The sequence below is a fragment of the Aristolochia californica genome, unplaced genomic scaffold (genome assembly GCF_029961685.1).
Source record: "Aristolochia californica isolate CCGP_79_NKW_82.1479 unplaced genomic scaffold, dmAriCali1.0.hap1 SCAF_5, whole genome shotgun sequence".
Lineage (NCBI taxonomy): Eukaryota > Viridiplantae > Streptophyta > Magnoliopsida > Piperales > Aristolochiaceae > Aristolochia > Aristolochia californica.
In genome coordinates this window covers 9,910,316-9,922,097 of record NW_027182214.1, presented here as the reverse complement: position 1 = coordinate 9,922,097, position 11,782 = coordinate 9,910,316, and the positions used below count along the sequence as shown (strand labels likewise).

General features: G+C 39.8%; 1 protein-coding gene and 1 pseudogene across 1 annotated transcript; one reads left to right on the top strand and one right to left on the bottom strand.

Moving 5' to 3' along the window:
* Positions 1-6,941: 6,941 nt before the first annotated feature.
* On the top strand, positions 6,942-8,712 carry LOC137966433 (ENTH domain-containing protein C794.11c). The gene is made up of 4 exons (XM_068813041.1): positions 6,942-7,233; positions 7,366-7,488; positions 7,590-7,751; positions 7,855-8,712. Exons 1-4 carry the CDS (start codon positions 7,103-7,105, stop codon positions 8,474-8,476), a joined length of 1,038 nt encoding a protein of 345 aa, XP_068669142.1. The 5' UTR covers positions 6,942-7,102; the 3' UTR covers positions 8,477-8,712.
* Positions 8,713-9,773: 1,061 nt separating this feature from the next.
* On the bottom strand, positions 9,774-10,970 carry LOC137965234 (U-box domain-containing protein 33-like; annotated as a pseudogene).
* Between the last annotated feature and the right edge of the window lie 812 nt (positions 10,971-11,782).

Below are 11,782 nucleotides of genomic sequence, written 5' to 3'. Positions count from 1 at the left end.
CTCGTCCTCTACAAAAACAGAATTTTTATACACCACACATCCCCTCTGATTAACAGCATTTTGGCCTCCTTCCATGACAGTACACATGAGGGCCGACAGAAAACATATTTTCGAATCAGTAGGGAATTTTATTGGAGGGGCATGAAGCGCAGTATAGCTGATTATGTGGCGGCTTGTCAGACTTGTCAACGGAATAAAGTTGAAACATTAAGTCCAGCGGGGTTGCTCCAACCACTTCAGCTTCCGTCACAGGTCTGGTCTGATATTTCTATGGACTTCATAGATGGACTTCCCTCTTCGTCAGGTAAATCTGTTATCCTTGTAGTGGTGGATCGTTTCTCTAAATATGGGCATTTCATTTCTCTGGCACATCCTTACACTGCAACGCAGGTAGCTCAACTTTTTATGGATAACATTGTACGATTACATGGGATGCCTAATTCAATTACCAGTGATAGGGATGCAATCTTTACAAGTACCTTCTGGAAAGAACTCTTCAAGTTACAAGGCACAACGTTAGCCTTTTCTTCAGCCTACCATCCATAGACTAATGGTCAGACAGAGGTCGTCAACAGAACCACTGAAATGTATCTCCGCTGTTTCGTGGGGGACTCACCTAAGAGGTGGGTTAAGTGGCTCGCCTGGGCTGAGTTATGTTACAACACCTCCTACCACAGTGCTCTCGGCACAACCCCATTCAAGGTGGTATATGGTAGAGAACCTCCCCGTCTTTTAGCCTATGAACCAGGGGCCTCTAAAGTCGCAACTTTGGACCAAGCATTGGCTGAAAGAGACACATTCATCACAGAGGTGCGCACTCATCTACAGAAGGCACAAAATTCTATGAAACAATATTATGACAAGAAGCTCCGGGAAGTCTTCTTTTCTCTTGGAGATTATGTTTGGTTGCGTCTCCAACACTACAGGCAGTTGTCGTTGACAGCCTCCAAATGTCACAAGCTCTCTCCAAAATATTATGGTCCCTTTCAGGTGATGGACCGCATTGGGACAGTGGCCTACAGATTGCAGCTTCCGCTAGAGGCCAGAATTCACAACGTCTTTCATGTCTCACAATTAAAGGCCTTCCACGGTGATTCGCCCATGTTGCACACCCCGCTGCCACCACTCTATGAGGGACGTGTACTTTCTACCCCGGCACAGGTATTACACACTCGTCGTATTCACAGTGATTGGGAGATCTTAGTGCAATGGGCTGATGCTGACCCCAGTGACATGACATGGGAGCCATTAGCGGCGTTTCGCACCCTCTACCCATACTTTGAGCTTGAGGACATCTTTCTCCAGGGGGGGGGGGGGGGGGGTGTGATGTTATGGACTTCATAGCATCACGAGTTATCCATAGGCATAGGAATTAAATTATGTCAATTTACTTTTCATGTAATTTCAATTCGGTTTGGTTTACTTTATTTGGGTTGGTTCAGTGTAATATGGCATGAACCACTAGACCTAATGGGTCATCTTTGTATTTTTGTCCTCAACCCTATTTAGGGGGACGTGAAGGAAAAGAGATGCAAGTATTGAGAAAATTATATTTTACAGGTTTGATTCTCCCTCAGAGGTCAAGGTCGGATTCTCCCTTTGAGGTCCAAGGTTGAGCTTCCTCCAATGCTCCTTCATTCTAAATTGAGTTCCACCATTACTCGTTCAAGAAACAAGGTTTCTCTTCCAACGTCAAGATCAACCATGGAGGGAAGAGAGGAAAGAAGGATGACTCGATCCATGGCAAGGGAAGAACCTAACAGGCAGCCAATGTAACCTTGTCCATTTCCACCATTTGTTGATGATAGAAGAATTGTTCACATTTGGTGAACCAAAGTAAAGGATCTTTAGAGTCATCATATGTAGGAAAGTTAAGTTTAAAGTACCTTGGAACCGTGGTTAGTCCTTGTGCATGAGTGGTTATGGGCACATGTGGTGGCGTGAATTGTTGGTGATGTACTGGTTGTGGTTGAAAGTTGGTGGCTGGTGGTGGCGTTGGTGATTGAATTGCAGCAAGTTGTCGGATGACTGTTTGGAGAGATGATTCCAACGTATGTAATGTATTATGGATGTGAGAAATTTTAGTACCTTGAAGAGTGGAACATTGTTGAAGTTCTGAAAGTACTAGACGTATGTCCTCTAGAGAAGAGGAATCACCGAGTGTGGACCTGTCTGATACCACGTTGTTAGGATCCTCACGAGCCATGGATCTTGTCACCCTCCTCTCTTCTCTTCCTTCCATTGCCTTGCTTGACGTTGAGATAGAATGATGGAATGATGAAGATTGAATTTTGGAAAAGGAGATTTCGAAAATGAATTGGGGGAACACGGGAGAGAGCTTGAAGGAGCTCTAGACCTGTTTATCTAATTTACTCTAGGCTAAAGTAGACTCAATTGCTACTTTCTCATTACCCTAGTCATCCCCTTAAATAGGGTTGAGGACCCCCAAACACTTTAGACCCCTTGGGTCACTGGTTCAAACCAATAAATGCTAAACCAACCCAAACCAAATACAATTACATGGAAATTGAAAATCACATTAATTAATTCCTACGCCTGTTGGTAACTCGTGATGATATAGAGTCCATAACAATGACATACATATATTTTACATATGGAGGAAGAGACATGTGGCCACTTCTTATGTGTTACGGTCAATAGGTGCACCTCAAATGGATAGTTACAGTTTGAGGAATAACCATTCATTTGAAAATAACTAGGTATTATCATTGTTACAATGTGGGACCCAGTTATGGTCCTAGGTGAAGTACTTGGCTTTCTGCTACCTACCAAGCTAGTCTTTTAGGTAGTATTGGCTAGGTGTTTAACATTTGGTATCAGAGCGGGCACCCACCTCATGAGTTCGAATCCCGGAGGGGACGACCTAGCGGAGGGGGCGACCTTGCGGAGGGGGCAACCTCGCGAAGGGGGCGACCTTGCGGAGGGGGCAACCTCGCGAAGGGGGCGACCTAGCGGTCTTGCTAGAGTGGGTCATCGCTAGAGTGGGATGTCGCTAGAGTAGGCCATCGCTAGAGTGGGCCGTTGCTAGAGTGGACTGCCGTGGTCGTCGGCTCGTGAAGGTAGGATGTGATGTTATGGTCCTAGGTTAAGTACTTGGTTTTTCTACCTACTAGGTTAGTCTTTTGGGTAGTATTGCCTAGGTGCTTAACAGACCCACCATGGTTGCAAGAGTTGGTGGGATCCACCATGAGGACGTGAGAAGCCAAGAGGAGTCAACACACAAGCTGGCACGAGTTGGCAGAATTGAAGATCTAATGGGACCCACATGTTGATTTTCAGGACTTCGTGGATTTAGCTCATGGAGAAAAAGGGAGAGAGACTTGTTGGGAGAAAACTGGAGGAAGAAGGGGTTATGGATTTGATGTCCTAATCCTCCCCCTAAAGCTCTATTTATAGATTAATGAAACTAATGTATTCAAATAATACCACTGAACTTAGATTTTAGGGCTTAGGGTTTTAACCCTAGAACTTTAATCTAATTACATCAATGTCATCTTTATGAGATGACCCTTTATTTACCATCCTGCTATCATTGTATGTGGGCCTATGGGCCTTCTCGTTGATCAGTGGGCCTTGAGCCCGTCTTCTATATCTCTTGGATGTATGGGTCTTCCTTGGTCTTATGATCTTGGGCCCATCTTCTAATAAACTTGGATATGTGGGCCTTCCTTGGTCGTATGAACTTAGGCCCTATCATCTAACACTGCCCCTCAAGCTGGGGGTAAGAAAATAGCATGAACTCCTAGCTTGCTACAAATGATGTATAAAATATTTTTTTGTATCAAATGGCACATATTCCAATATGCCTTCATCTTCCAACACTCCCCCTCATGCTGGTGCTCTCGTTCATGACACCCAGCTGGCATAATATTAGTGAGAGTAAATCACTCCTAACTGTTAAGACATTGCTCCATACTCCAGTCTTAACTCATGTTGGATATAGGACACTGATGAGAATGCAAAATGTCATATTTTTATCCCTTAATATTTAGGATTTTATAATTATTTGGTGCCTAAATATACTCATTATTCTTATATTTTGATTTAGGATGCAAATGGAGGTGTTAAGTACAAAACGAAGTTAATTGAGCGATTCTGGATATTTGACATTGGTTTGTAATCTGAGCATAACTCACTCATATTAGCTTTGATGGAGATGCCTCAAGATACTATGGAATGCCAAGAAAACGCTCTACAACTGTTATGTTCTGAATTTTGAGAGATACTGGTTGTATGCTAGTTGAAACCTGGCTTGAAGTGGCAACATGTGCACTGTGACCCAAACCAAATGCACAAAAAGAAAAACTCTAAACCGGGAGAAAGAAGGGGAATAAAAAAGAGGGACAAGGAGAGGTCGGGAGGACGCCTCCTCTTGGTCTCTTATCCAGATTTTCATCCTCTTTTCTCTAGTTTTTTTCGCTCAGCTTTCTTCATGGCCCTGCTTGGCTAAACTTTCAGACTTGGTCAAAGGAAATTGAAGCCATCGGAATCAATACAACTGTGAGATCTAATTTGTTTTCATCGTTCAATTAATGTTTTGAGTATCTGATGTTCTGCTATAATTTTCTTTCATGATTGTCTCATTTAATCACTAGGAGGCCTACTAATTTATTACTCATTGCAATTTACTGTTAGGTTAGATATCAAATTCGTAATTGTTTGATCCCTCTAACCTGTGAAGCAATCAAGATTTAATGATTTGCTGCATCATGAATTATTAGATCTTGAGAAAAACGTTGGACTAAATTAAATGCAACCGCTTGTGCTTGCATTGTTTAGCTTCATCAATCCCTCTAATTCTTAAGGTTGTTGCTAGATTAAACCTTTAGCGCTTGTCTTGGGTTATTTAGTAGTTAAGGTTAATTGGATCGCTTGTTTTCTAATTAACTACGAAAGGAGAGATAAGAAGATAGTTCCAACGGTGAATACTCAAGTGCGAATTGATATATGCTTGGATCGATGACCAGTTGTGAAATTCCGATTGTGGATGTTGACTTAGACCAAGGTTTGTTCATTTGATTGATATCGATTCTTTTAATTTGAATTGTTTCCAAGTTGTATTTCTTAAAAGTGTTTTCTTTATACTCAAACCCCCAATACTTGTTCATCGGGCATAAAAGTAGAAGAATCACTCTTCGTGGGATCGATCCTTACTCGCACTACTACATATATTTTTAGGAGTATAATTTTTATTTTTGGTTGTCTGGGAAAGCACACCAGGAACACACTCCGTCTTCTATAGGTAGTGTGTCTATCGACATTGCTCTAAAGTGTCCACCTCCACCATCGTGTCCCGCCACAAGACAATGACTCTCAAGTAGTAGAGTAATATATGACATTAATGGGGGGGAAGTAACATAAATGTAATAATAAGTTCCTTCGTCATGGAATTCCAACCATTGACATTTGATATTTTTTACGGGGTATTAAGTTCCTCCGTCATGGAATCCCAATAGCAAATATTTTTTATATTTTTTATGGGGACAAATAAATAATGGTATGAGGCTACCTCTTCTTCAATAATAATGTCTCATCAAAAGAGACACAATAGCAGCAGCTGAAATGGGCTTGGGCCCATATAACATAAACCAAAATAATCTTTGTAAAATGACCCATGAAATAATCAATGCATATTTCTGTGCCAAATAATATGCTGACCAAGGAATAATCTGCCAATTCTTCAAAATAATAATCCATCCAGAGAAAAAATTTACCAAGTCGCTCCGAGACAATATATTTGAGTCATTGAAGAAATATGTATAATTTTTGGTCCAGACAAGTATATCGAGGCAGAAAATAAGTGGCCTGAGTCAAGTTGACCTGGACCCGAGTTGACCCAAACCGAGTTGACTTAGTCCAAGTTGGTCTAGGTTGACTCGATAGACTGGTGCTACTCAACAGCAACTAGAAGGGCAGCCTCGGGTTGCTGGGTTGACCCGATCCGGTCCAGGTCTCGACAGGCGCTCAATGAAATTTTCCTAACTTAGGAAAACCTTTAATCGGGAAATATGTTATCTTCTTCCCCGTGCCGAAGATATTGGAAAACCAAATATGTATATATGTATCATCGCGACAATCGGAAAGTTTCCAGAAATAACCAACAAAGGATTAACAATGTCCGAAAATAAAAAATTTGCCAGAATAACTCGGAAGAACCAGTAGATTTAATCGGCAATAGCAGTGGAGAAGGCAACATCTTCTTCTCGATGCCGAACAAAGCGTTGGTGTTGTTGTTGAAGTAATGTCCAAATATGGCACCACGGAGGAAGGAAACTTTTCGAGAGTGCACCAAGGATATCCTACTGTCGACGCCAATGAAGGAGATCCTTCTTAAGTTTTTTATTTTTATTTTTAAAATTTTTCTGGCAAAGTCATCCTATAGAGAGATCATGGGCAATTGGGCTAGCTCACTTAAACAAGTGGAGCTAACTCATGATCGATTAAACGTAATCTCGATCTCATAGATCTGGAAAAAAAAAATATTTTTCTATAATCTTTAAAATAAAATATTATCTCCTATTGTCTTTAGAAAGAACAATGGTTCTATGATATGATCTACATTGGAGATAACATATTGACGGCTTGATTGTAAGATCTCAAGTTTAAGTTCATTAGTTTTAGCTTTGAAGTTAAAAAAGTAAGGGCTGGCAAAGCTTCTTGGACTTGGTCTAAAATGTTCGACTAGTAAGTCATGACAGGACCTTTTAACTTTTTATATTCGTTGACAAGTGCAATTAGTGATCTACTCTGTTTTACTTAACCGTTGCCGTTTGAAATTTTAAATCTGTTCTCTGGTATGGACGGCACTTCCTCCCATTCACAGATGAAATCATGAAAGTGACCTTCCAAAATTTTGTTGAAATTTCCGCCGTCCTGTCCCCACCTTCCATCACTCTTTTCCGCGTTTCAGTTTTTCTTAGGAAAAACTTTCCGTTTTATAGATTCCAGTCTTCGTCGCATCTGCAAATTGTCCTCTTTCAAGAGTGGTTGGAATTTTGTTGCATCAATGGAGTAGTTCTCAACTCGATCCAAATAAACCCCTTTCTGTTCTTCTCTCTACTCTCCTTCCCCAGTAACAGACATGTCCGTCGCCGGAAATGACAAGATGGGTACTCCCTTCTTCCACGAATTAAAGAAGCAAGCCTCCTTTTTTCTCAGGGAGAAGATTAAAAACGCGCGGTTGGCTCTGACCGACGTAACGCCTGCGGAACTGTAAGTCTGTCTCAAATAACAGATATGGAATTATGGATCAAAATTTCCTTTTTTTTTTTTTTTGGACTTTCTTTTGTCTATTCAAATCTTTATAGTTTGTTCTGGTTATTGATCCTTTGGATGGGTGTGAAGATTGACAGAGGAAGCCACAAATGGAAATCCGTGGGCGCCAGACACGCGAACCATGGGTTTGATATCACGGGCTGCTTTCGAGATCGATGATTACTGGAGAATTGTGGAGATTTTGCACAAGAGGTATCTGGCTTGCCCTCTAGTTTTCTCGTCTCTCCCTTTTGTTTTGCTGCTATGAATTTCCGATTTTTATGCTTCTTTTACATTTTTTTCTTGTGGTCTAGGCTATCGAAGTTTGATAAAAAGTACTGGAGAGAGTCTTATAAAGCTTTAATATTACTAGAACACCTTCTCACCCATGGACCAGAGAGTATCGCACCTGAGTTTCAGGTTGAAGGAGATGTTATACAAAAGTTGGGCAGCTTTCAGTATATTGATGAACGAGGGTCGGTAATACAATTTTCTGGGCAAGTTTAAATTTTCCTTATTGGCGTAGAATTACTGCTCAGTCTTTTTTTCGTTGTTGATCAATTTGAACGAATTTTCCAGATTCAACTGGGGTTTAACTGTAAGAAAGAAATCCGAGAAGATACTTCAATTACTTGAAAAAGGACAGCTTTTGAAAGAAGAACGGGCTCGAGCTCGTGAGCTCACTCGTGGAATTGAAGGATTTGGGAGTTTCAATCAGAGACCCTCCTCTTCAGTAAACGGAAGCTTCAAAGAATCAAATGGCGTCTCTTACGGAAGATCAAATTCATATTACTCAGAGAGTGATCGGCAGGAAGAAAATGGTTTTCCACGATTCGACAAGTTGACTTCATTTGACACAAATAGAGATGCAGAGAACCACAAGCTAAGCAGTTTGGATTCCGTAAATGAGGCAGAGAATTCAAATAAGGGTAATTTGAATATTCTTCAGATACCAAAAAGCAAGGATCCTGCAAGGCAACCTCTGAAAGAAAACGTAGCAGACAGAAGCTTGAAGAAGAAGGTAATTGTTGTCCCCGTGAGAAAAATGTCTGAAGAGCATCATCTACGGGATAACTGTAAAGAGTCAAAGCCACTTCTTGGCGGCCAGACAGACGAATCAAATATCGAGTTTACGACAGAGGATCATCCGTTCAACAATTCCGAACAGTTGCCTACTGCATCTCTGCTTTCTGTAAGTTAAGAGAAGAAATCAGAAGAGCTTCGAGCTTGGTCCTGCATACGTTGTCCGAGTCAACAGAGAGCATTAGCCAGTGATACGTATACTTTTCTTCTTGAAACTGGAGTGGTGGATTTTTCTGTGAGCTACACCCAACTTATTTTACGATTGATAGTCATAGAAGAACTAGTATATCTGAACATACTTGAATATTAAGGATTGTGTGGCTAGTGAAAATATATATTACAAGGGCGTAATATTTTGACCTATCAATTTTTGAGGCTGCATTTTGAAGACTTGAGCTATACAAAACGCAGATAATTTTCAAATTTCAATCAAATGTTTTACACACAAGTTTGCTCAGTGCAAGATAGAGAGTCTAATGCTTTGGCAGTTGGCACCCCACGAGCAAAATACGAAAAAACCAAGTTCAATAACACCAACTATTTGTATAAGATAAGAGTCTAATGCTTGAAGACTCAGTGTCTTCAAGACCACGTCTTTCATGATATTTAATGCCATGAATTTTGTTAAATGCTTAATCAAACAAAATAAGATTTTACATGCATTTTGATAGTTTAGAAAACCGAATAATTGTAAAAACTACCTCCATCGTATGTATTAGAAAACTAAAAGCCCTTTATGATCAAGCCCTTTCTACAAATATTTACTATCTTCAACATCACCGAAGCGAATCTGGAATGGCAAACCTAAGTGAGTAGTTGGGAGTAAATTTCATGTGCTTTGGCTTGAGATTAGTCATTGGAGATGTTTCACATCCATTCTCTAGCCATCTCCGGATAGCATCGCCTTCATAAGTGAAACCATCAGCAGCTGCTTGAGGATCATGCATAATTTCAAGTATGCGTACAAAGATTAGAAATTTGCAGTGTTATTTAACTGCTTCATGAATAAAATATTAGGACTGGGAGGATGAGTCCATGGCTGTACTGTCAGAGCAATGTTAGTTTAAAATTATTTAATTTATCTTAACTTAGAAGATGAGGACATTAGACACCCAAGCTTCATGGTGCAGGTTGTCTGTCACAAAAAAAAAAAACATCTAAAGAAGATTAGAATCCAGATGGACAAATAAAAACAAAGGAATGAAAGAGAACTTCAAAGTACCATCAGTAAACAAGAATACTAGACAGAATCCAAGACGGTTCTTGACATGCATAAAAGTAGGCTGGTTAGTCTTATCAAGGACAAGGATCTTGGCTGTGCCTGCCAATAGACCAATTAGTGTGGAGGAAGACTGAAATGACAAGATAGAAATGTTAACAAAAGACTCAAACAAATGTGACGTAAATATGAGAAAAAGAATGATAGAGAAAAAAAGAGAATGAGGATTCACTGGGCCAACATAGTTAGGATAAGGCTTCATCTATGATGGACCAATGTTGAGAACATCCACACAAGGGACAACAACAATCAACATCTGAAAGAAAGTTCATCCAAAATGGTTGCACCTGTCTAAATAATGTTTTATTCGATGAAGTTCTTCAAGTCTTTTTAGGGCCAGTACAAGTTAAAGAGGCACCATATAAACAAACCTGAAAGTATCGGGCACAAGAAGAAATGTGATACTGGCCTTTCCTCCACAACATGCAATTATTTAAGCTCCCTCGTAGTAGCAACTGAAAGATATGGCCTATCTCGACCATTTATCTCTTTGAACTGTAATCCAAGCTCAGGTATCCTTGCTGGAAATGTGGGCCACTCTCCAGTCAGCGGATCCAACAGTGAAGCCAACTTCCCATTGGAAACACCCGGCACACCTCACTCACTAACCCCAGTGGTGGCCTCCCAGTGAGCAGCTGTAGTATAATGATTCCAAATGAGTAAACATCAAACTTGGGTATTAACTTACCTGTCCTTTGGAATTCTGGGTCTGTATAGTGAAAAGAACCTTTTGGCCCTGTATCTTGGCGAACAGACTTATGAGTTGCATTCTCCTCGGGCACAAGTTGAGAAATGCCCAAAATCACAAATCTTACGGTTGAATTCAGAGTCGAGAAGAATGTTTTCAGGTTAGAGATCTCCATGGACTGTCTTTTCAGGCCAGCAGGAGTGTAGAAAGAGGAGGGCAATTGCAATCTCTGGAGTGATTTAGATCTGAGTTTTCCAGGTTAAGGGAGGACTACTGGCTTGCAGAAGAGATAATCCTGGAGACTTCCATTTGGTAAGTATTCATATACAAGTCACTATGCCTCAAAGTATGCACCTATCAGAGTAACTAAATTAGGGTGCTTAGTCCTCTAAGGGTTTGAACCTGCACATGTTAATGAAATAAAAAATTGAGGTTCGGAACTCTGAACACATTTTTTCATATCGGGTCAGTACATTATAAACAAAGAGAATCACAGCCTTAAGTTGAAGTGAAATAAAGAGGCATCATAAAACATATTCAAGTTACCAGAATTTTCTCATTGAGACCAAAAGAAACTGCCTTTTGGTCCTGCTGGAACCATTTCTCAGGAAAGAAAGATGCAGAAAGTATAACCAAGATAGCCATATGTTAAATCTTATCAACAAGGACCCACATGAGAATCATATATAATCATAAAGAAGCATCATAAAACATATTCTCGCATCATTATTTCACCCAGTCAGGAAGGCTTAATTAACAAAGAATCAAACAGTATAAGTTGAAATAATCTGGAACATATATTAGAGTAACAGATTAGAGGGTAACTGAGACAATTCTCAGACAATTTTCAGAAAATTAAACAACATGAAACAATTTTAGTTAGTTCAGTCATAATGTTTCAGGAAGGACTCTCACAGCATGCAAATTTAAAACTATCAGATTTGTAAACCACCTGTCTGGTGCAGCATCCATAATAAGCTCCCTGATATCATATCTTGTTCCCAAGTCCTCTATGAATTTTTTCAGCTTCAGTGGTGGCAATACTTGTTTGCACCTTCAGTATGTTTCTTCCCGTGAGTTGCCTCAAAATTTATACAAAAAGCCTATCAGGTTTTCAAAAAAATAAGAGAAAAAAAGTCTATTTGAAAGAAAATTATGTATAATAGAGTTCTTAAGAACTAACACAAAACAAACTGAGAAAGGTAGTTCTCATACAAGGACAAATCAGAATTTTTGGAGAGTAAAAATATATAAGAGGATATCAACCTAGACTTTTTTTCCTTTTCCTTTTTTTTTTTTTTTTTTTTTTTTTTGTCGAAACCCAAATTCATCATGCATGAAAGAATAATACAAAGTTGCAGCATTCTGAATCTACAACTAAACAAAATACATCTTGCCCTTCACTACAATAGTCCAGGCTTAAGTAAATGTTTCTTTGGCAGTATATTTTCAACGAA

Coding starts and splice junctions, on each gene's coding strand:
- LOC137966433 (XM_068813041.1), top strand. CDS start 7,103: ATGTCCGTCGCCGGAAATGACAAGATGGGTACTCCCTTCTTCCACGAA. Junction 7,234..7,365: donor GACGTAACGCCTGCGGAACT/GTAAGTCTGTCT, acceptor ATGGGTGTGAAG/ATTGACAGAGGAAGCCACAA. Junction 7,752..7,854: donor CAGTATATTGATGAACGAGG/GTCGGTAATACA, acceptor CGAATTTTCCAG/ATTCAACTGGGGTTTAACTG.